General features: G+C 52.3%; 1 protein-coding gene across 1 annotated transcript in view; it reads left to right on the top strand.

The window, feature by feature from the left end:
* Positions 1 to 8,380, top strand: part of LOC103601288 (synaptosomal-associated protein 47-like) — a 45,606-nt gene extending 37,226 nt beyond the window's left edge. The window contains 1 exon segment of the mRNA XM_008585677.1: positions 7,557 to 8,380. Coding sequence (XP_008583899.1) covers positions 7,557 to 7,703 — 147 coding nt within the window. The 3' untranslated portion in view covers positions 7,704 to 8,380.
* The last annotated feature ends 16,519 nt before the right edge of the window (positions 8,381 to 24,899 follow it).

Genomic DNA, 24,899 nt, shown 5'->3' with positions numbered 1-24,899 from the left:
GTCAATCTTGCCTATGTAATGAAGACTCTGTGACAACACAAGAGGGCTTTGTTCAGAGAACTTTCAGATGGCTGGACTCATGGAGGCTCCTGGAGGGTGCTGTGCCCAGGAAGGAAGCTCTGCGCCCCTTCCCCATACCTCACTCTATGCATCTCTTCATCCATATCCTTTGTAATTTTCTTTATAATAAACTGGTACAGTAAGTACATGTTTCCCTGAGTTCTGTGAGCCACTCAAGCAAACCTATTGAACCCAAGGAGGTGGTTTTGGGAACCCTCATTTACAGCTGACTGGTCATAAGTCCCAGAGGCCTGGACTTGTGACTGGCATCTGAAGTGGGGGGTGGAGTAGTCTTGGGGACTGAGCCCTCACCTTATGGGATCGGATGCTATATCCCGGTAGATAGTGTCAGCATTGAATTAGAGAACTCCCAGCTTGCTTGCTTGCTGGTTGGGGGAAACCCCCACACTTGGTCACAGGAGTCAGAAGTGGGTCTTCTGTGCTGGTAATTGTTCTGTGAGAATAGGACAAACACAGTTTGTGTGTGTTTTGTTCTTTCTAGGCAGGGATCCAACTTCTTATTGGGCATATGGATATCCAGTTGTCCCAGCAGCTTTTGGTGAACACACTATTTTCTCCCCATTGAATGGTCTTGGCACCGTTGTTGAAAATCCATTAGCCATAGCCATGTGGGTTTATTTCTGGTTCATCTTCTAATTCCATTCCATTGGTCTGGAGTCCCTGTGTTGTTACTGCAGCTTTGTAGGAAGTTTTGAAATTGGGAAGGGTGATTCCTCCAACCTCATTCTTCTTTTTGAAAACTGTTTTGGCTATTCCCAGTCCTTTAGCTCCATATGAATTTGAGGATAGCTTTTCTATTTCCTAAAAAAAAAAAAAGCTGTTGGAATTTTAATAGGGGTTGCACTGACTCTGTAGATTGCTTTGGGAAGAATGGCCATTTTGCCATTATTAAGTTTTTCAATCCAGGAACACACATGTCTTTTCATTTATTTAGGTCTTTAATTTCTTTCAGCAATGTTTTGTAGTTTTCAGTGTACTGGTCTTTATTCTTGGATAAATTTAAAGGCTGGCTGGCTAGCTCAGTTGGTTGGAGCACAGCCTTATAACAACAAGGTCATGGTTCGGATCCCTGTACCTACCAGCCACCAAAATCATAATAATAATAAGAAGAAGACTATCCTTGGGTAAATTTATTCCGAGGTATTTCATTCGTTTGGATGCTATTATAAGTGGAATTATTTTTTTAATTTCCTTTTCTGATTCATCCCTGCTGCTGTAGAGAAACACAACTGATTTCTGCTGTGTTCATCTTAAATATCCTGCAACTTTACTGAATTCCTTTATCAGCTGTGACAGTTGTTTTGTGGAGTCTTTAGGGTTTATACGTGTGAGATCATGTCATCTGCAAACAGGGCTAGTTTTACCACCTCCTTCCCAGCGTGGATGCCCTGGGCACCGTATGTAATAGCGGGCATCCTGCCTGCTCCTGCTCCGGGGAAGCTCGCAGTCTTCCTGTTGACCATGCCGTGGGCTATGTGTTTTTCACAGGTGCCCTTGCCATGTTGAAGAAGCTCCTCCCATGCCTGACATCCTGGTGTGCTTGTCACGAAAGCTGCTGGGCCTTGGCAGTACCCTTTCCATGTCAGTCAGGCAGATCGTGTGGTTTTTCCCTCATGCTATTAATATGGCGTATCACATTAATCTTCTTATGTTGAAATCCCCGTATCTGGATCGATCCCGCATGGACTCAGTTTGCTAGTACCTTAGTATGTTGTGTTTTCCTTTTCATTCGTCTCAAAGAATTTACTAATTTCCCTTCCCCAACCCATGGGTAGTTCAAGAGCATGGTGTTTAATTTCCCTATATTTATGAGTGTTCTACTTTTCCATATTTCTGGTTTCATTCCACGGTGGTCAGAGACGATGCTTGCTATCATTTCAGTCTCCTTAAGTTCACCAAAACTTGCTGCCCAGCTTGTGGCCTGTCCTAGAGAACATTCTAGCTGTTCTGTGGTTTGGGGCCGTGGCTTCTGCATATGTCTCTTGGGCTGGTAGGTTTGCACCATCATTCAAGTCTTCTGTGTCCTTATTGATCTCCTGTCTAGACGTTCTATCCATTGTTGACATCTTTTTAACATGTTTAGTGTGGTTTGGGTTCAGGCTAGGAAGGAGGTCTTGTGCTGTGTTTGACACCAAGGAACTGTATTGGACATATGTGAGCATGATGTGTGGTGGCCGGCAGGCAGCGCACTCTGTCTTTCCGTCTGTGTGTCTGCAGCCTGAAGGCAGAGCTGGACGTGGGTAGCACCTGCCGAGATGGCTGGGCTGTGATGCTGCAGCCCCTCACCCATGGCTCACTCCCAGTGCTGGCTCCAACACCGTCCCCTCCTGCAGAATGGGCCTGCTCTGGATCTGGTCTGGCCGTGTGGCTGAGTCCCAGCCTCCCGTGGCCCCATGACCGTGAGGGCCACATCTCCAGTGCATCCCCTCTGTCATGTGTTGGAGGACACTGCTGAGACACAGGCATGCATGAGCTGAGCCCACAGATAGTGTCTGGGGAGGACTACCTGCGTTCCTAATGCAAGGCTCTCACTGGGGCACTGTCTGGGATCTGGCAGCAAAAGCTGCACTGCTCCACAAGACAACACAAGACAGTTCCCAGGATCTTGCAGTCCAGGTTGGGCGAGCGCAGCCAGCAGGCACGGTGTGACTCTCCTTGGAGACGCGAGCTCACGCCCCAAGTCCCTGCAGAAGTGGCGTGGCTGGTCTCATGCTGGCTCTTCCCAGGGAGGGAGAGCCCCATCCACCCCACCACCACAGACCACCCCAGGCCTCCAGGAATGCAGTGGGGATGCGGGGGACTGCAGGGTGGTCTGCAAGCGCCACGTGTGACAGATCCAGGCAGAGAATGTTCTTTACGGCCCCCAAAGCCTTGGCTGTGGCGAAAGCCAAGTTTCCCCCTCCGCTTCCCTGTGGCGTATTAATGGCCCCAACTGGTAGAGCTCGGAGACGCGAGCTCACGCACCAAGTCCCTGCAGAAGTGGCGTGGCTGGTCTCATGCTGGCTCTTCCCAGGGAGGGAGAGCCCCATCCACCCCACCACCGCAGACCACCCCAGGCCTCCAGGAATGCAGTGGGGATGCGGGGGACTGCAGGGTGGTCTGCAAGCGCCACGTGTGACAGATCCAGGCAGAGAATGTTCTTTACGGCCCCCAAAGCCTTGGCTGTGGCGAAAGCCAAGTTTCCCCCTCCGCTTCCCTGTGGCGTATTAATGGCCCCAACTGGTAGAGCTGTTCTGAGTTGCAGACAGCTTGATTTATCCCAGCTCTGTTCTTAAATGGTTGTTAATTTCTCACTGCAAGAAAAGTCACAGTTTCTCAGTGAGGCAGCCTTGTAACACACTCAGGGCAGATGGTCTCCCAACCCCAGCCTCGCTCCCAGTACCTGATATGAACATTGCAATGCTCCACATGTGGGTGTCCACAGCTCTGCACCTCAGTGGCACTGCCATGTTTAGACACATCTGCCCTGGCTCACACACCCTCTCTGTCTGCTTCACTGAGCTGTTTCCCCACTATTTACCTTTTGTCTTTCTAAACAACGTAGACATGGCAAGGATGCCGAGCTCTCTCCACACATCCCCCTGTGCTGCGCCTGGTGTGGTGTTGGCCCAGTAGCATTGGTGGCACCTGTCCTGAGTCCTGTGGGGCTTTGAGACGGAGGCTCTTCTTGCAGAACAGCTCCTCGGGGCACAGGTCTGCCCCATGGCTTCTTGAGAAAAGGGACCCGTGCTATGCAGATGTCGCAGCCATCGTGGCCACCGCCCCGTCTGCCTCGCTCACTGACTGTCTGTTGGAGTCGTGCCTCCGCTTCCTGCCTGCTCCCCCAGAGCTGCTCTGCATCCCGTCAATGCAGAACCGACCCCTCATGGGCTGAGAGGCTCCCAGCGCCTCTGCAGTTCCTTAAAAAGTGCCCTCCCAGGCCATGGGTGCATGTGTGTCCTGCCTGTGCGCACATGCAGAGCACACTTCTGTGGAGTTCATAATAGTCATTTCTGCTAACAGTCCACGTTCTTTGCATCAGGTGACCTCCACACAGGCAGCACCGTGGCTGGAGCTGGCCGATCCCCAGGTTCAGGCATTAGTGTCATGGGACAGGGAAGAGCCCCTCTCCAGTCTGGCCTTTGACTCACAGCCAAGGAGGGCTCCGGAGAGGCCACCCGATATTTCCGAGGCTGGACATAGTGATGTGTGGTGGCTCGTTGTCCCAGGCCACGGAGACTGTTGCTATGACTTGGCCAGACCTCACATTTCCCATTCTTTCCATCCCTGCTATGCAGAATGCACACAATCCCAGCTAATTACTTCATCTCCTTCTAGAGGAAAAAGACTCTGGACTGGTGTCCAGAGGAACTAGGAATTTGAAGGTTAACTCCGTAATTTCCTTTGTCTGCACACCTAGTAGCCGTGAAGATCTCTCTTGTACTTTGGCAGTATCAATTACTTTCAAATGCAAATTTGGCAGGCAGGCCAAGGGTCTCACCTGCCTCTTTGGAATGATTCTATTTCCAGCCCTTGCACTTCATGGAATTTTTTCCAAATCAGAGTTGAATAGGAAATAGCCCTTTTTTCAACTCTGTACACAGTGAAACACCCAAAACGTGTACAGAGATAAGCTGGTCTTGGTCACATATTTATTACAAATGCATATTGTGACTGTGCATGTTAGACAAAGATCCAAAAACATTCTTGCCTTTGCTGCTGTTTCATTGTGGACCAGGCACAGGCAGTTAATTCAGCCTCTTCAGGAAGAGAGTGATGGACATCAGGATACATGGGGAATGTCATAGAGATGGCCCCGGGATGTGTCCCTGCCCTCCTGCCAGTCCCTGTGAAGTCACTTTGCCTCCTCTAGGGACCTGCAGGTGCGGCCTCAGTCTTCACCTGGACATCTGGAGGGATGTGTGGTCGCCCAGCCTTTGCTGGCCTCGTTTGTAAACAGTCTTTTGAAGATTAACTGAGGTAAAACATGCACAAAAATTCCTAGAGCTATTGTGGGGTGTTGCCAGGGTGCCATTTCTCTCAGCCTTTCTTTAGGTTAGCTGGGGGATGGAAAAGATGGGAAACAGCCGTGTGTATGCTGCAGTCCCAGAGTATCATCTGTGCGCGTGCGGGTACTGGGAAAGAGAAGGAGCTGGACAGATGTGCCACTGTGTTACTGACAGTGCCACTCTGCCACGTGGTGATTCAGGTGATGGGCACTCTCATTTTCTTCTTTAGCTTCTCTCTTGTCTCCTAATATTCTACATCACTATTATTATCAGCACATACACAAGACAGATTTTCATCTCTTCTAGAGGACACAGTGGCTGAGGAGATGCAGGCTTCACATGGGGGATGTGTCTCGAAGCCCAGCCTGCAGCAACCCACTCTTGGGGAGCCTGTGGTCCTGACAGACATTTCAGTTTAAAATAACCTTGAATCGCATTCTAAACCGATTGCCTCAGAAGCGCTCCCTGGGCTGTGTGGCCACCCTTTGTCCCCGGGGGAGGTCTCCTCGCTGGACACAGCAGGCTCCTCTCCCATGAGGCGTTGTGCACCTGGCAGCATGGCCTGGGGACTCCACTGAAGGTGGAGGTGACCGGGGAAGGAGCAGTTGACCAAGAAGTGGCAGGAGGACCTGCTCAGCAGGGCGGTGAGCTGGGCCTCTCCTTCCTCATCCTGCTGTCTGGGCAGTGGCCACATGAGCTCACAGGAATGAGAGATGGAAAAGACCTGGTGGGTGAGGTCACCACCGCCCCCTCCACAGCCACTGACCCCACCGTATACTTTCCAGAGCCCCGTCCAGTTTGCTAAGTAATGACTCCACTGACGGAGTTCCCACCAGTTCCCAGAGGGCGTGCGAAGGCTATGACCTGGGCCACAGCTGAATCAGGAGTTTGTTCACCACCCTTCTCACATGGGGGTCGCAGCACATGGCCTGGCTCACCTCTGCCATGGACTTGTCTGTGGCCTCACCCTCCTGCCCTTCCTGTCCCCATCTGCACAGAGGGGGACACGGGCAGAGGCCACCCTGGTGGGACCTCCAGCTTTCACAGTGTGTTTGCATTTGTGAGCTCACAGGAGCCTCGTGGCCTGTGGAGGGAGCGGGGCCTCACTGTTCTCCTGGCTACCTCCACTTTGGCTCTGGTTCTTTTGGATCGGATGTCCCATGTGCTGACAAGGCCTCCCGTTGGGGTTGGGCGAGAGCCTGCTGGGCACAGTAGGGCCACTCCCCTGGCTGGGCTGCTGGTGACTCTGCCTGGCCCAGCCCAGCCCTGCAGGACACAGAGTTTTCTGCGTGTCATTGGTGGAGCTGGGGAGGTCAGGGCCTGGTGAGCTGTTACTAGGGGAGCTGCAGGGGCCCTCTGGAGTCATGGCCCCATCTGGTCATGGCCTTTTGCCACCATCACAGAGCAGTTTTGAGGGCTCTGCCATTGGCCAGTCCATGGGGTCAGTCAGCACTGAGGGTTCCCCCAAAAAGGCAGGTTCTACAGTACCTTTATTTTGACCTGACCAATGACCGGAAACTTTTCCTGAAGCCGGCCAGTCCATGGGGTCAGTCAGCACTGAGGGTTCCCCCAACAAGGCAGGTTCTACAGTACCTTTATTTTGACCTGACCAATGACCGGAAACTTTTCCTGAAGCAGAGTGTCAACATGTACTGCAAGTGGCCAGTCACCAGCATTTCTTTTCAAATGTATTCTTTTTTCTTTTTCGACGGCTGGCTGATACAGGGATCTGAGCCCTTGACTTTGGTCTTACACGGCCGTGCTCTAACCAACTGGGAGAACCATGTATTCCTTTTCATTGTCTGCTCCAACATATGAAGTTTTTATGCCCAGGCTCGGCAATTTGTCTCCATAGGCTGGTAATAAATGAAACTATGTGGAGTATGATATGAGTCACACACTAGGCGAGGAGCCTGCCCTGTGCCCTCCACCCCACTGGGCACCACCCTCCCCCATGGCTCCAGTATGGACTCCGCCATGGCTCTGTGGCACTTCCGTGGGCTGTCCCATGTCCGCAGCCCACCAGCCAGTCGGGCAGGGTCCCAGCAGGGCATGTGGAGTAGCTCCGCCATCGCTCTGACTGTTTGTGTCGGGCTTGTATTGCATGTGAGGCGCTTCGCGTGTGTGGACAGGAAAAGGGGCCTGCTTTTCTTTTTCCATCCTGCTCTTCCCACGTCAGCCTGTGGTTCAGTGCCTGGATGCCTACAGGCATAGTAGCAGTGACCGGCTACATGGGTGGGGATCCCACATACACGTGGTGGTGTCCCACAGAGACCACCGTGTATAGGTGCTGAGGGCAGATGCCTCCGGGGACCACATGGACAGACCTCCCTGAGAGGTGGCGGCAGAGCTGAGGCGCAACCCGTGTGCTTCTTCCCTCCCGCTCACATGGTCAGCAGGTATTAGGTGTTGTAAAAATGATGGGAAAATATCGTGTGTCTGGGAGTTTACGGGAAAGCAGCCCCCATCCTCTGTGCTTCTCTGCAGATCCTGAGGAAGCTAAAGGGGCTGGCCCTGGATGCTGAGGCAGAGCTGGAGAGGCAGGACGAGGCCCTGGATGGCATCACTGCAGCTGTGGACCGGGCAACCTTGACTATTGACAAGCACAACCGGCGGATGAAAAGGCTGACCTAGCAGCTGAGCACCGCGGCTCCTGCTCCCGCCTTCCCTTGGAGGCTATGCTCGGCCGTTGTGTCACCTGGGGAATAGCTCAGGGCTGAGAGTCGCAGAGGTCCTGCCCAGGGGCCTTGGGTCGTGGCCTAGAGTCCTTCCTGTTGGCAGGCAGGCCCCAGTCCCATGGCGCCGCTGCACAGTCATGGCTCAATTTCCCTGATGTCAACACTAGTCATGTTGTTGTGTTTTAACCATTTTTCTGAGCATAAAATGAAGATCTGAGTCCTTACGACAAATGTGGCCACATGTTCTCAGCTCTGTGCCCATCTGGACACCTCAGGCATGTCTGTGAGTGACACGGAGGAGGAGACCCTGCCTCAGATGTGCCCTCTGCCCTGTGCACAGCCCAGCGCAGTCCTGGGGGCTCGAACCCCACCCTCCACCCCATCCTGTGTCCCCTGTTCTTGGGTGGACAGGTGGCTACCTCTGAAGGTGTTTCGTGACTTTGTAACTGAAGTCCAATGTCCAGGACACCTCCAGGCATCCCATTAATGGCCTACATCGTCTTCCACTGCCCAGGTTTTAGCACAAAGTAAAAATAGTATGGCTGCACCTTTGAACAACATGTCAGTGTCTGCTTTTGATGCCCACTTCTATGCAGAAATAAATGGAAATGCCAGTTTTAGGACATGTGTTAAGGATGCGCTCTGCCCTCTCTTTCTCTTGGGTTCGTGTTTCAGTTGGGGGCGCTTGCTCTCAGGGAGCCCGCGTCCCGCAGAGAAGCCCATGCAGACCCAGGAGAGGCATCCGGGAGGCGCCTCTGCTCCTGTCGAGGGTCTGTCCTAAGGTCAGCCCAGCACCTGGCGGCTTTGGCTTCCCACGGCTGCTGCAGCAAGTGCCGCACACTGGGGGCTTGCAGCTGGCACTGGTCTCCCCGGTCTGGAGGCCAGAAGTCCAGAATTAAGGTGTGGCAGGCCCGGCTTCCTCCAGAGGTTCCAGGGGAAAGATCCTTCCTGCCTCCTCCAGCTCCCAAAGGCTCTAGTGCTCCTGGGCTCCAGTCTCTGCCTCCATCTCCCTGTGGCTGTCTCCTGTGCCTGTGTGTCCTAAATGTCCCTCTCCTCTCTGGTATGAAGATGCCTGTCATTGCATTTAGGGCCACCCAGATTTAGGATGATCTCTTCTCAAGATCATTCACTAATTATACCTATCAAGACCCTATTTCCACATAGGGTCCCATTTTGAGGTTCAGGTGAGGTTTGGGGCCACTACACAAATCACCATGGGCCAGCTCGGGGCTGCTCAGCCCGGCCAATGTGGACACCCTCCAAGAAGGCAGGAAGTGGCACCAGTGGAAGTCACTCTGGGAGGAGCTTTCAGTCTTCTTCTTTACGTGGTAAAGTATACCCCACCCTTTGTCTGCTCTGACTTGTGCTGATCTACCTACAAAGGGGAACTGGGTCCGGATTTCAAGGCCTCTCATTATGATAATGACAGGTGAGCAATGCTCCTGAGCCTCCTTCCAGGGTACGTGGCCCTGTGGCACCAACCCCGTGCACAGCACCAGGATGGGCGAGAGACATACACCAAGCCCAGAGGAGGACGGGCTGCATCAGGTCCTCACACGGGACTGGCAGCAAGTGCAGGAGGCCAGGCTGCACCTACACACGCGGATCCTCACAGGCCACAAGGAGCGAGGGGTCCTCACCGACATGTGTCTGTATGTGCTTGTACACATGCGAACACACAGGCACCCCAGGCAGACTGCCCCGTTCCCTGCCATGTTCACACCTTCCATGAGTGCTTCTAACCGCACCTGGGACCAGGGCAAGGCCTCACAAGACCTTCTGCCATGTGACTGGCTCACACACTGCCCCTTCCACCTCTGTACAGTCCTGAGCAGCTAAAATACACACACGTGCCTGACACGTTGCTGCCGTCAGCCCAGGAGAGCACTCAGATGGCACCTAAGCCCAGCGTCTGCCCAACCTGCTCCCAACACACGGCTCCCGCCACCTACACTGCACCCCGGGCACATGGGCCACTTGCAGCTACGCACCCTGGAAAGCAGACAGCCTCAGTGGACTCTGGATAGCTATGAGGAGGGAGCGGACCCAGCACAGGACAAGCAGGGAGGGACACTGAGTTTGACTGACTGCAGACACAGCACAGGACAAGCAGGGAGGGGAAATTCAGTGTTTCAGGTTAATTCTTGAGCCAATGCCTTTTGTCTCTTCTTTCAGCAGGTGTGTCAGCTGTATATTCTGTGTGCAGGTGTGCGTAGCTGGTTTGGGGGGTTTTGACTCTCCTGTCTTTGTTTACTGCTGAGGAAAGGGAGTTTCTGCTGGCTGTGTAGCAGCCTTACTCTGTCCTTTGTGACGAGGTGGTTGTCTTAGTTGTGCTCTGTCTCTGGCAGCCCAGGCAGCTGCTTTGTGGTGGCTGGATCACAGGTATCAGACCCTGGCATGATTGCCTCTAGAGTTGCAGGGAGTTCCTGTCATTGGGCCTCTTTTTCAGTCCAGAGTGGGGCATTCCCTGTTTTTTTTTACTCTCTCAATGTGGCCTTGTCCTCTGACATTCACGTTTGCTCCATGTGTGTGGCCCAGCACGCCATGTGCTACATTCCTGCACCCACACTGCTCCCCTCATAGCCTGGGACAGGTCGGGGGTGGGTCCCCAGGTGCTGTCTGCATCATGCTGGCATGGACCTTGTTTTACACTCTCTATAAAGCTGGGCAGAATGGAGACTGCCCAATGCAGGTATGATCCCCACCTGCATTCCTGCACCCACACTGCTCCCCTCATAGCCTGGGACAGGTCGGGGGTGGGTCCCTAGGTGCTGTCTGCATCATGCTGGCATGGACCTTGCTTTACACTCTCTATAAAGCTGGGCAGAATGGAGACTGCCCAATGCAGGTATGATCCCCACCTGAGCCTCAGTGACACTGCTTTGACATTTCATCGAGAAGACCTGATTCCTTTGTGTATTTCATGCAGGGGTTGGCAGGTTTTCTGTGAAAGGCTGGGTCGTAAGAGCTGCAGTCTTTGCAGGCCATGTTGTGTCTCTGGCAACTGCTGGCTCTGCTGTTTGTTGGATGAAGGCAGCCATGGACTCTGTGTTCCAAAAAAACTGTGAAATTAGAATTTCACATCCCTCTTGTGTGTGAGGAAACCATATTCTATCTTTGGTGTTTTTCTTCATCCATTTGGAAGTTCAAACAGCATCTTCAGAGTGTAGGAACACTCAGTGGTTGCTGCGAGTGCTGGTTACAAGGTGTGGCACGTGGTGGCCCCACCAGGTGCTGTCCTCACTGAACACAGATCATGAACTCTTTCTTGCTCATTGACGACCAATTCATCTCCTCATGCCCCAAGATGGTGTGGCCTGGGCCCGCCCACCAGCATTCCTGGCTGCCTTGGTGGCTGCTGCACTGAGTGCAGGGCCCCAGGAGGGGACCCACGGCCTGCAGAGCCACCCTCTCTGCCCTCTTTGTTCTTGCTGGTGCCGGTTCTCCCGGGCTTGACTGCTGCAGTCGCTGCTAATCCTCCTGCTCCTTTTAAAAGTCAGAAATCTGGGAAAGGGGGAGGGAGCTAGGGCATGGCTGGTGCTGGTTTACACCAGTGACTTTCTCTTGAGGCCCAACATCAACACACACGCAGACATTTAGGAGAGAGGAAAAAACAAAAACCCACCAGTTCCTGGAGACATTCTCAAACACCACGAGACGCTTGCCTGCATGCCGTCAGTCGGGGTGGGTGTGTTTGGTCTGGTTTGGGCTGTGATGCGAAGCCCCCTCTGGAAGGCAGCGGAGGAGGGGGGGTGTCCACCCCCAGCTGCAAGAAGGTGCCTCCAAGCAGCGCCTGGGGCCTGGTCTCGGGGGCCCCTCTGCCTTGTCTGTGATGGCCCCCAGCCTCTCTCTGCTGCCAGTTTAATGATTAGCAACGGGTTTGGGTAAAACTTGAAAGATGCGCAAACTATAATCAGTTTTCACATTTGCAACTGATTTCCGCATCCACGTAATATTTCAAGCTCTTGGCACCATCTGAAAACTTAGAACAGCAGCGGATTTGTTGAGGGGGTAATTTTCCCTGAATCATTTTGAACGCGAAAAGCCACAGGGCGGCTCCTCGGCTGGTCTGAAGGCGAGGGTGGTCCTCAATTCCCAGAAGGGCTTCTGCGTCTCACCCTCCAGCTTCCTCAGCAAGAAGCAGAGCAGAGGGGTGTGTGGGGAGGGCTTGATTCGGGGACTTCCCGCTAACTCAGAGCAGCCACCTGTGAGTATCCAGAGCAAAGAGCTGTGGTGTGACCATTCAGTCCAGCCCTTACTCCACAGTGAGGAGACCTGGCTGGGGTGGGGCTTGTCCTGGTCACCCAGCCAGGACCAGGGTCTGCCAGAACTCCCAGGACTCCCATGGGTTTGAACGAGTGAGTCCTGAAGCTGAGGCAAGATGTCCCCACATGTGTGGCTGCCGGCATCGCTGTCTCCTAACCCCCCAGCACATTCTGCCATTCCTGGTGAGCTGAGGGACAGAGCCTCACTTCCCCCCCAATGTCCCTCCTGGTGGCAAATGTTTTACCCCTGCATGAATGAGCCGGTGTTTCTCTGGGAGAGCTTTCTGCTGAGGACCCCCTCAGTTGTCACAGACAGAAGCACGACAATGCATGTGGCATGGGAGCCGAGCCCCACCGTGCACATGGCACGGCAGCCCCAGGCTCGGGCACCAGGCCATGAGGGCAGGTCCTTCCATGTCCACCACAGCCAGCACACTCCTTCCCATGTGTGGAGGGCAGTCAGCGGCAGGGCTCAGGCTCCCAAGCAAGACCTTGGGAGCCAGGGGTGTCTCAGTAGAGGCAGACTCACACCCTAAGGCAGCATCTGTCTAGAGACCCATGAGGCAAGGGGCCAGGAGCTACAGGGTCCAGCCCAGCATCACGGTGGGTCAGGCGGGAGGGTTGGCCATTCTAGGTTGGATGAAGCATTTTGTCTGTTAATTGGATGCTCATATCAGGCTTCTGGGTGTTCGAGCTTGTTTCTGGGCACCACGACAACGCTGAGGAGAGTTCTGCCTGTCTCTGACAATGAGGAACTGGACATGTGCCCCTGTCCCAGGCCCCTCCATTTCTAGGGTCCTCTTTGGAGCCTCACTCTGTGCTCTTGAGATGCAGGAGAACCAGGAGGGCAAGCCTGTAGGGCGGAGCCAGGTATGGGGGGGAAGAGCTGCCCCAGGTAGGAGCCAGGTGTGGGGAAGGGGGGCCAGTCCCAGGTGGAGCCAGATGTTGGGGGGCTGCCCCAGGTAGGAACCAGGTGTGGAGGAGGAGGGGCAGTCCTAGGTGGGAGCCAGATGTGGAGGACGGGCGGTCCCAGATGGGACTTCCGTCTATTTCTCTTTCTGGATCTCAGCTGCTAGTGCAGGAATCGGCTTTGGGCGGGGTCTCCCACATCTCCCATATCCCCTGACTTCTCACTGTCCACAGGACCTCACAGTGTGGGGTGGGGTCCTCCAACTTTTCTCACTGTCCTTATAACCAAAAGAATCTGCTCTGACCAGTCAGATAAATTATAGTACCATGGGATAAGTCAGTAACCACATCCACTCATTCTTAAAAACATTATCATGAGAACATTTTACTCAGAAGCAGCCATAATGGTGCCAGAAAGCCATAAAATAACCTGAGATTCTTCTGTGAGCCTTACTGTAGATCCCTGCATGTAGGAGGTACCCTAGTAACAACCCCAAATCTATATATCAGGTACAACCAGCAGAAAGCTTGATGAAGTAAGTTGGTGGCACTGTCTTTTTCTCTCTCCTTTGACCCTTCCTCCTTCTTGTGATTATAAAATATTAAGCTCTACTGGCCCTCTTCAGAACACATTTTTCAGGGCTACCTGATCTGTGTGTCTCTGCAGTTGCAATCATCATACTGGCTCAATAAACTCTTGTTATATGTAATTGGTCTCAGTTTCTTTTTAAGTCAACAGGCCACAGGACCTCACATGTGAGATGGGGCCTCCCCTGTCCCCCAGCTCCTCACTGTCCGGAATACCTCATCATCTTAATCATCTACATCAGGTATCAGGAGACTCTGGGTATGCTCATCCTGGGGCAAAATTCCTCTCCATGCATAGGCCCGTGAAACCAGAAAACAAGTCATCTGCTTCCAAAATACAATGGTGGGGCAGGCATATCATTGCTGTAATAGGCATTCTTATTCTAAAAAAGAAAAACAGAAGTTAGAGAAGTCACCCAGCTTCCCCTTTCCTGTCTGGCAAGTGAAGAACTTGGATGTCATTACTTCATCCTATCCATAAGTAAAAAAGCTGAACATACTGAAAAACCACCTCTTCTTAGATTCATCAGGGAAGTGAGGTCACAGGGCAAAGTGCTGCCCCCAAAACTGGAGAGACTTACAGGCAAATACAGAGAATCAACTTACTGGAGCAGAAGCTCCATGACAACTAGCACTGACATGGGAAAATGGGAACTGTAATTGATGAATTGCTGGAGGCTCATCATAGGCCTGAGAGAGAAAAACTCCAGGAGGACACAGTCAAAGGTTGGGGGTGTGGAGAGACCCTGCGCTTATGTGACTTTGCCTCCAGTAGCTCCACCAGGTCTCACACTGAATATGGAAGAAAGATACCCTTGTGCTTCCAGCAGAGGGAAGGTTAAATACCCATTCTGAAATATGCCGCAGCACTCTGTTCTTCTTGACAAGGCCTGCCCTCTGGAGAAACTACTTACCAGAGCCTAACCTTCTGAGGTTTTATCAGAGCCTAACTGACGTGGGGGAAGGAAAACTCCAGCCCCCTCCAGCCATCCTGTCCCACCTAAGGAGGGAAAAACTAAGATGCACATGTGAAGTTAGTCCAGGACACAGGTTTAGAAGACTGACACCTAATCACAGGATATAGAATGCTTCCCCTCCCCACCACCACATTACCAGCACATTACTAAATGCCTATTTACAGCAGTTCCACTTTTCAATAAACAATTACAAGGCATACTAAAAGGCAAAAAAGAAACAAAAGCAAACTGATTGAAGAGACTGAACCAGCATCAGAACCAGAGTCAGATATGGCACGAACATGGCAATTATCAGACCTGGAATTTTTGAAAAGTACTACAAATAGTATGCAAACAGCTTTAATGGAAAGGTAGACAGCAAGCAACAATATATGGATCAGATAAGCAGAAAGACTGGAATTTTTTTTTTTTTCCTTTTTTGTCTTTTTTACTGACCAGTAACGGGATCGCAACTCTCGGTGCAATAGTATGCAAACAGCTTTAATGGAAAGGTAGACAGCAAGCAACAATATATGGATCAGATAAGCAGAAAGACTGGAATTTTTTTTTTTTTTCCTTTTTTGTCTTTTTTACTGACCAGTAACGGGATCGCAACTCTCGGTGTCGCGCCCGCACTGAGGACCAGCAACGAGATCGCAACCCTCGGTGTTGCGCCCGCACCGCGCTCAGCCAGTGAGTGGAACCGGTCTCCACATGGGATCCGAACCCTCGGCGGGAGCGCCGCCGCACTCCCAAGCGGTGCACTCTCCAGTGCGCCACAGGGCCGGCCCAGAAAGACTGGAATTCTAAGAAAGAATAAAAGAAATGCTAGAGATTGAAAACACTGTAGCATAAGTGAAGAATGCCTTTCGTGAGCGTGTCAGTAGACTAAGCACATCTGAGGAAGGAGTCTCTGAGCTTGAGGATATGACAATAGAAACTTCTAAAACTAAGAAGAAAAAAGACCGAAAAAAAAAATCTTGAACAGAATACCCAAGAACTGTAGGACAACTGTCAAATTATAGCATACATACAATGGGATACCAAGAGGAAAAGAGATTTTTATTTGGGGGCAGGCTTGTGTGTGCACAGGGAGGGGGTATATGGAAACTCTGTACATTCTACTCAATTTTTTTATAAACCTAAATCTCAAGAAAAGAAAAGATATATATATAGTTAGTTTCCACATAATATCAAAATCCAGCAGAGCAAATTTCATTAGGTTTCAAGGCCTGAGAATGATCCTCTGTGACTCAAGGTTTTGCCCTCTAAGCTCAAAGCTCCACCTTGGAATTGCTCTTTCCTTTTCTTTAAGGATAGAACATCTCCACAGCACAGTACCTTTATCAGCCCTTTTGCTGCCTGTAGAATTTTGGAATTCCAGCAGTCCTTTTTTACTTCATCCTGTATCTGTACCTATCAGTCTAAGCCTGCAGTGTTTCTGCTTATATAACATTCTCAAAAACCTTGTGGGTCTCCTGTGCACATCACAGGGATCAGTGCCATTAGACAAGAGGGCCCTCCACAGATCTTTTCTGGATAGCCCTGTCCCAGTTCCTGGCTTCTGCTGAGATGATTGAGGGGAGCACAAGTCACACAACCAATCTCTTCAGTGAAAAGTTTCCTAGCCACACCTTTGGACTTCTCTCCACAGCACACTTTCCTAACAGTGAATCTCCTAATTTTAGCATCTTTTGCTATCTGGACAGGCTGAGAATTTCCCAAATCATCAAGTGCTGCTCTTTTTGGTTTTGTTTCTGTTTTGTCTTTGTCTTTTGTTTTATTTTTGCCTAACAGTTCCATCCTCAATTTATTTCTTTTCTTTTGCATTTTACTATAAGCAGCAAGAAGAAACCAGGCCACACCTTCAACACTTTGCTTAGAAATCTCCTCAGGTTCAACACTCACGAGTTCTGCTTTCCACCCAACAGTAGAACATAAGTCAACCAAGTTGTCTGCCACTTTGTAACAAGTTTCCTCCAGTTCTCACTAACATGCTCCTCATTTCCTACTAAGCCCTCACTGGCAGAGTCTTTAATATCATTATTTCTACCAACAGTCTATTCAGGCAGTCTAGGCTTTTTCTATCATGTGCCTCGAAACTTTTCAAGACTCTACCCATTTCCTAATTCTAAAGCCACTTCCACATATGTAGGTATTTGTTACAACAACACCCACTTCCTGGTAGCAAAATCTGTATTCCTTTCCTGGGGCTGCCGTAACAAAGTCCACAAACTGCATGGCCTGAAGCAACAGAAACTTATTCCCTCACAATTCCTGAGGCCAGAATTTGAAATCAAGGTGTTGGCCGGGTTGTGTCTTCCTGTGGGCTCATCTGGGGCTCTTCCAAGCTCATCCAGGTTGTTGGAAGAATTCGGTTCCTCACAGCTTTTGGACCAAGGTCCCTGCTTCCTCTCTGGCTGTTAGCCAGGGCTGCTCCTGGAGGCCACCCACGTTCCTTGCCCTGTGGCTCTCTGCATCTTTGAACAAGCAGCAGCACATCAAGTCCGTCTCATGCTGAATCTCGGACTCTCCTTCCGTGACCAGCCTGAGAACACTCTGCTTACTGTGATCAGGTCAGGCCCACCAGGCACTTTTCCTGTCTTAGGGTCCACTCATTCAGAACTTTAATTACATCTGCAGAATCCTTTCACCAGCACCTAATTTGTGTTTGGTTGGATAACTGAGAAAATGTGTGTGTACACCAGGGCTGGGAACCTCTCTATTTCCTCCATCCAGGAAGCCATGGTCCAGCCCTCACCTCTCACTTACCTGGTGGGAGTGGACACTTGTCCCTCAGTGCTGGCTCTACTGAACTGTTTGTGTGGCCTTGGGAAGTTACTTCCTGTCCCTGAACATCCATTTCTGTATCTGTAATGTGGAGGTATCCACACTTCCCACATACAGTTCTAAAGAGCCAACATCCCAAATAGGCAAAGCCCCTGGTCCAGCCCAGCATGCATGGGCCCTGATGGGTGGGCATTCCTGCCTCTGCAATTCCTCCTCTCATTCACAGGGTTGTTATCTGTGAAACACATACCAGCACCCATCAAAGCTGCCCTCCTCCTGATGGCTTCAGGGGCTGTGGAGACATGCCAGTGCCCTCTTGTGAAGGTCATCCCTGTTCAAGGAGCCCATCAGAGTTGGTGGACCTGGGAGACATCCACCTTCCTCTACCTCAGTGTGTTTGAGGGAGGTGGAAGGGGTATGGTGAGGCCATGGAGACAGACCACTCTTATGGTCTTCTGTGGTTTGAATGCCCCCTCAAGCTCATGTTGGCACTTAACCGCCAATATGGTGGTGGAAAGTGGGGCCTTTAAGAGGAGATTGGATTGAGGGTACTGTGCCTTTGTGAATGGACTGATCCGTTCATGGAGTTACGAGTTTTATGGATTGTCACGGGTGTGATTCTGATGACTTTATAAGGACAGTGAGTGAGGAGGTTGGCTCTCTTGCTCAGGCCACTCTCACCATGTGATACTCTGCTCACCACAGGACCCTGGAGAGAGTTCTCACCCAGAAGGCAGTTCTCACCAGATGTGCTCCCTGGACCTTGCACTTCCCACCCTCCAAAACAGTATAAATAAATTCTGTTTCTTTATAAATTACCCAGTTTCAAGTATTCTGTTATAAGCACCAGAAAATACACCATCTTTGGCCCTGCTGGTGAGGTAACCAGTGCCCTGTCCCCTCCATAGCACCTCTTGATGTGAGTCCCTGGGCAGTGTAACTGCAGAGTGGTGGCCAGCCCAGAACCTAGAGCAGGCCAGGGAGGTGCAGCCACAGCAACTGCCAGAGCGCCAGGGAAAGGGAGGGCTTTCCCTGCCCTGTTGACTGACAGTGAAAACGGCCGGGTGGATACAGTCCCATCCACGGAGACGTCAGGATTTGTTCCACATGGCAGCATGTTTTCAATTTAATGGTTTATATCGTGGTATAGTGTTTACAGCAGTGAGGTCAGCAACACTAACAAAGCAATTGTGGGCGGGGCTGCCAGCCCATCTGCAAAAGGACATCATGGTTTGCCCACTGGTCACAGGCACAGCTTGCTCGCTAGCATGTCAGTCTCAAGGGGGAGAGGAGAAAATGGGGAAGAGATAGAGATCCTGAGAGGCCAGGCCTCTGAAGCTCACTGGGCCCCACTCTGGAGGCCTCAGGTCTTCCTCGTGGAGGGAGTCAGTCCATAGCTGGCCCAGTCCTCTGCACCCTGTACAACCAGCTGGGGACTCTGGGGCCCTCACTCTGGAGCTTCCAGGGGTCAGGATGCTCCCGACAGATAGTCTCTGCTTTGGGGAAGAGATGGACATGGGGGCTTCTTAGGTCCTTTGTAGTGCTGTGGTTCAAAATTGTACCTTCCAAATCACTCATTACAAGGTCCCTGACCTCAGGGAGCTCATGTTTGGGGCCGGGAGGAGTCTAGACCTCCTGACACTGGGATCATTCAACACCCCACCCGACCCCCTTTCCAGCACCTGGGAGGGAATAGAGGCCATCCTGGACTCAGGGGGCTTGGAGCACAGGGAGGAAGCTGCCTGACACACAGGCCTCCCCGCAGGTCCGCAGTGAGAGAACCATGGGCCAGGTCACAAGGGGGAGGCCCAAAGCCGCTGGTAGTATCTAGGAGAGGTAAGGTGGCCTTCAGGGAATGGTGTTTCGCCTGTGGCTGAGAGCAGGGGCCGAGGCACAGAGGTGTATGTACGTATGGTGATCTGGGGGAGGGGGAGAGCTTGGCAGAGCTGGTCCAAGAGCATCCTGGGTATCAAGGGCAGGGACAGTCTAACCAGCGGGCTCCCTCTGACTGTGAAGTAGAGCAGACAGAGCTGCCCTGGGGGCTGAAGTTTTATGGTGTGTCCAGTAGTGAGCACTAGCAATAGTGAGTGTTACCAGACCTCATGGTGGAGCCACAGATTGCACAGGGAAGCTGACAGGCTTAGGAGCCTCTCTGGAAAAGGCCACAGAGCCCGAGTCATGCAGCGGGTCTTCAGGAGGCAGAGAATGGATGCTAGACCCCGTATCTTTCATTTTTGCACCAGGAGTGGGAGGGAACCCGAGTGCAGAGGCCTGAGACTACCTTCCTGACCAAGAAGAGACCTGGGGGGGGGACCCGCAGGGCCAGACCCAGGACAGGCAGGGGCAGGCCCGGTAGAAGCACAGTCCTGAGAGGGATGTCGGCCCCAGCCCTGGAGCAGACCAGCTTCTCTGGGCACATTTTGCATGTGCTCTGGGCATGCCCAAATCACAGGCTCACACCAGGGCAGCAGATGCTCATCTCCAGAGGCCATCCCAGCCAGCACACAGCCTCAATAAATAAATCGCCCTGTGATTTCAGAAGAAAGCCCGTCAGCAACAACTTTCCATGATTTTCAAAGGAGACGCTTCCAAAACAAGAATCTTTGCTTAGGTTTGGGAAGGATACCGCCTTCAAAGCTTAATTCCTTCCTTATGTTTGGAGTCTGATTAAAAAAGAGGCCCATTTGAATACAGCTCTGCTGTCTGTCCAGCGCTGAGAAGGATCCAGAAAGTGGCTTGGGGGAGGAAGTATTTTGCTCATTTGTTTGTGGAGTACACTCACTCCTGAGTGTGTGTTCTGTGCAGGGACATGCCAGGCTGTGAGACATGCCTGACACCGCCCCCAGACCCCAGGAAGGTGGGAGAGTAAGCTGGAGCCACTGCCAGGCCAGAGCAGAGTGGGCTGGGATGGCAGGCATGGGCCAGGAGGATGGACTGGGGTGGGATCGGGGTCTGGAGAGACCCGGATAGGGACCTGGGAGAGCAGCGTCGTCCACATGGAGCAGACAGTGGAGAGGCGGTCCGGGGCAGTGATCGTGGGTGAAGTGGTATTGGGACCCAGATGGAGCAGACAGTAGTATGGGGCAGTGGGCGGGGATATTGGGACCCAGGCTGAGGGAACAGTGGAGGGGCACATGGGGCGGTGGGCGTGGGCAGGTGGGCACTGGGTTCCGAGCAGAGCCCAGGCGTGCAGGCAGAGGGGCTGTGGAGGGGCCTGTGGGCTTGTTCAGGCAGCACAGGGGCACCACCCAGCAGCTGGAGCCCAGCATGCGTGTAGGGAAGGGCCGAGGCAGCCAAGGCGGAGGACGGGTAACAAGCTGTCTTCTGTAAGTGTCAGGGTGGGGAGGAAAGGACCCACACCCTCAGAGAAGCCCCGCCCAGGGCAGTGAGGGCATGATCTGCAAGCAGTGCGAAGTGACCCGTGTGGCAGCCCGTGCTGCAGAGCCCCAGAAAAGCGCACAGGTGGATCCCCAGGCATTGGCATTGGCGGCCACAGGAGCTGAGCAGCCCACCCTGACCCATCCAGACCCGATGGCCTCTCTTCTCCTCACAGCCTGTCGTCTTCTCACAGCTCCTGCACCTCTGTCCTAGGACTTCGCAGGAGACTGTCTGGGAGCCCCGCCCAGAGTCGAGTCTTCATGAAGCCCCAGAGGCGGGCTTGGTCAGGTACAGCATCCGCAGGGTAGAGAGCCCAGCCAGGGAAGGTGGCAGTCTGCAGTGAGGTGGAGTGAGGGCCACCTGTATCCACAGCACGGGACCCTGGGGGAGGGTTCTGCGAGGGCCACTGGGCCCCCTTATGCAGGCAGCTGTTAGCGTTCCAGTCCCCGGGTGGGGGAGGGACACCGGCCAAGTGGCATGGGTGTGTGTGTGTGCACGTGCATGGTGTGTGTGGCATGAGTGTGTGTGTGCACGTGCATGGTGTGTGTGGCATGAGTGTGTGTGTGCCCGTGCATGGTGTGTGTGGCATGGGTGTGTGTGTGGCACTTGCATGGTGTGTGTGGCATGTGTGTGTGTGTGCACGTGCATGGTGTGTGTGGCATGAGTGTGTGTGTGTGCACGTGCATGGTGTGTGTGGCATGAGTGTGTGTGTGCACGTGCATGGTGTGTGTGGCATGAGTGTGTGTGTGCACGTGCATGGTGTGTGGCATGGGTGTGTGTGTGCACGTGCATGGTGTGTGTGGCATGGGTGTGTGTGTGTGCACGTGCATGGTGTGTGTGGCATGAGTGTGTGTGTGCCCGTGCATGGTGTGTGGCATGAGTGTGTGTGTGCACGTGCATGGTGTGTGTGGCATGGGTGTGTGTGTGTGCACGTGCATGGTGTGTGGCATGAGTGTGCGCACGTGCATGGTGTGTGCGCGTGTGCTCGTGCGTGCATGTGCATGGTGTGTGTGGGTGAGTGTGTGTGTGTGCACGTGCATGGTGTGTGCGCGTGTGCATGGTGTGTGCGCTTGTGCATGGTTTGCGCGCGTGTGCATGGTGTGTGCGCGTGTGCTCGTGTGTGCGGGTGGGTGAGGGCCATACCCACTGGGCACTAAACCTATGTTGCTTTCAACCCTTATTTGTTGGATCACCATATGGACCTTTTACTTTTCCTCTAATCTCCCACATTCGTCCCCAAACACTGAGATTTCTCACGTCTCAGGAGCGGTTTCCCAGGATGTGAGACTTTCTCACTAAAACGGGACAGTCCTGGACAAACCAGAGCCATGTTCCCCAAACCTACCCATGAGGAACACTAGTAAATCCAGCATCCCCTGGGTCCAGCCTGGGGCGTGGCAGGGAGTCAGAGTCAAAGAATCATCCATCATCCTCAAGTGACTTTAGGCTGCTCTGACCTCACACTTGTGTTTCTCAGAAAAGCTCCAGACCACCTTGAGCCTCTTGCTTGGCCTGCTGGGTGCTCCAGAGCCCCCGTGCCACCTGGCTGCTTCCTCCCTGTCCTGGTGGGTTCTTGGCAGGGGGCGGGGGGACCGCGGTGTCCCTTTATTTAACTCTGCTGCCCTTCAGGCTGGCCAGGGTCAGACGGGGAGAGAGGTGGTCCTTCTTTCCTTCCTTGCTTTTAATTTTATTTTCCTTTTAATTGATACATACTAATTGTACACATTTATGGGGTACAGTGTGATGTTTTGATGCATGCATACAATGTAATGATCAAATTGAGGTGCTTCGCGTGTCCATCGCCTCAAACACTTATCATTTCTTTGCAATGAGAACATTCAAAATCCTCTCTTCTAGCTATCTTGAAATATACAATATATTGTTGCTGACTGTAGTCACCTGCTAGAACTTATTCCTCCTAACCGTACCTTTGTACTTGTGGACCAAGCTCTCCATACCCTCCCCCACCCCCACCCCATCCTCCCTAGCCTCTAGTAATGAGGTGCTTTCTTGAAAGCCAAAATTGCACAGTTTGACCCGAACAGGAACCTTGAGCAGTCAGCCTGTGAGTCGCCCTCCCAGGCAAAGAAGCTCCCAATTCAGGGAGTGTGGGCCCTCTCTCCCTGCTCCATTCCTGCATTTCCAGGTCTTCGTGGAAAGAGGCCCAACAAGTTTCAAAATGTTTAAGAAAATCGAAATGAAAGAGGGGAAAAATAAACTCTCAAATGCAGAATCTGGGAAGAATGAGGAACCACTGTAATTAACGAACGTACCAAATCCACTAACTCAGTGTTGATGGTCACTTCCTCTCCTGAAAGGTCGTGCTGGCTTAAAATAAACCATCTATAAGGAACACTTGAAATTGAAATTAGAGCGTACTAACGATCTAGCGGAAGAAGAGACAGAACGAAATTGGGTGTAAGTACAGTTGAGACTCTTGTATGCAGGCTCTGAGTTTCGGGCCCCCAAAGGGCAAGCAATGTGTGTCTGTGTCTTTACACAGCGTGAACGCGGGCAACCTTCAGCCAAAGGGAGAAACAGGCGTTCTCCAGGCACTGAGAAACTGGCGTCAGGGACATTCTCTGAGGAGGAGGCACAGCCTGCTGCCACGGCGCCCAAGATTGAATGGGATTACCAGGCTGCATGGCTGCAATGTCATTAGGAGATGCTAGAGCTCATCTGGTATGGGTGTTCCTTGAAACCCGGCCAGACTGTCTCAGTGACCCACAACCCTGATCCTGATCCTAACCATGACTTCAACCATCATCATAATCCTAACCCTGACCCTAACTCTGACCCTGAATTATCCCCTAACCCTAACCCCTAACCCTTCACCCAGACCTCAACCCCAACTCTTGATCCTGACCCCAACAAGAACACTGACCTCTACCCTAACTCTGACCCTGATTCAGACCACAACCATCACCCTGACTCTGACCTTGACACTGACCTTAACCCTGGTTCTAACTCTGAACACTAACTCTGACAGTAACCCTAAACTAAACACTATCGCCTAGCCCTAAACCTTAACCACTAACACTAACCCAAACCCGAACATTATCCCCTAACACAACTCTAACCCTAACCCAACTCTAACCCTAACCTAACAGTGACCAAACCATAACCAAAACCATGACCCAAATTCTGACCCAAACCCTGACCCTGACTCTAACCCTACCTGTAACCTCTAACCCTAACTCTGACTGACACTTACTCTGACCCTGACTCTAACCCTGGCCCTAACCCTGACACTAACTGTGACCCTGACCCAAGCCTTAACACTACCCTGTAACCCTAACCCTAATCTCTAACCCCAATCTAGACCCTGATCTCAACCCCTAATCCTGACCACAACAAGGACCTTGACCCTGACCCTAACTAACCCTAACCCCTAACCCTAGCTCTGACCCTAACCCTGGCCCTAACCCTGACCCTAACCCCAGGCGTGACCCTGACCCTGAAAAAAAAAGTACTGATTTCATTTGTTTTGTTAATAAAAGTAAGTTTGAAATCCACAACCTCTTCTAGTGGATTGTTCTTCAATTGCTAACTTTATCTTATTGGTGAGGTTGACAATTAAACATCGATTTCTATAATAACTGGTCCTGAAGAACCATGTTCAGTAGGAACTGCAGAAACATTCCCACCTGGGGGCACCATAGTGGACACCATGTGTCCCCTCCATAGCCACAAATGATACCTGTTGCTGTGGATTGGATGCCCCACCAAAACTCACTGAAGCCTGATCTCCACTGTAGCAGTGTTAAGGGGGTGGGAAATCTGATTATGGTATTGCAAGGAGGGGCCTTTAGAGGTGATTGGATCACGAGGACTGCACCCTCGTGAATGGCTTGATCCGTTCATGGAGTAATGGGTTGATAGAGGAACGGGTTATCAGGGCATGGTTCTGACGGCTTTATAAGGAGAGAGAGTGAGCACGCTAACTCTTTCACTCTTCCCCTGTTGCCATGTGATGCCCTGCACCACCTCAGGGCTCTGCTGAGAGTCCCCACCCAAAAGAAGTCCCTCACCAGATGCATCCCCTGAACCATGGGCACCATTAGAGGAAGTGGACTGTCCTGGTGGTCTGGGGACTTGCCTGTTCCCCTCACTCACCAGTGTGGACAGAGCAGCAAGGAGGGGAAGGTGGATCCCTGGTTACAGCACCAGCAGGTGCTATAAAAGGTGCTTTAAAAGGCCATGCCCTGGGCCGGCCCGGTGGCGCACTGGATAAGTGCGCCGCTTGGGAAGCACGGCAGCGCTCCC

This window comes from Galeopterus variegatus, unplaced genomic scaffold, assembly GCF_000696425.1.
Source record: "Galeopterus variegatus unplaced genomic scaffold, G_variegatus-3.0.2 Scaffold3665, whole genome shotgun sequence".
NCBI classification, from domain to species: domain Eukaryota; kingdom Metazoa; phylum Chordata; class Mammalia; order Dermoptera; family Cynocephalidae; genus Galeopterus; species Galeopterus variegatus.
Note: the sequence above shows the minus strand (reverse complement) of the source record. Positions and strands in the feature narration are given on the sequence as shown.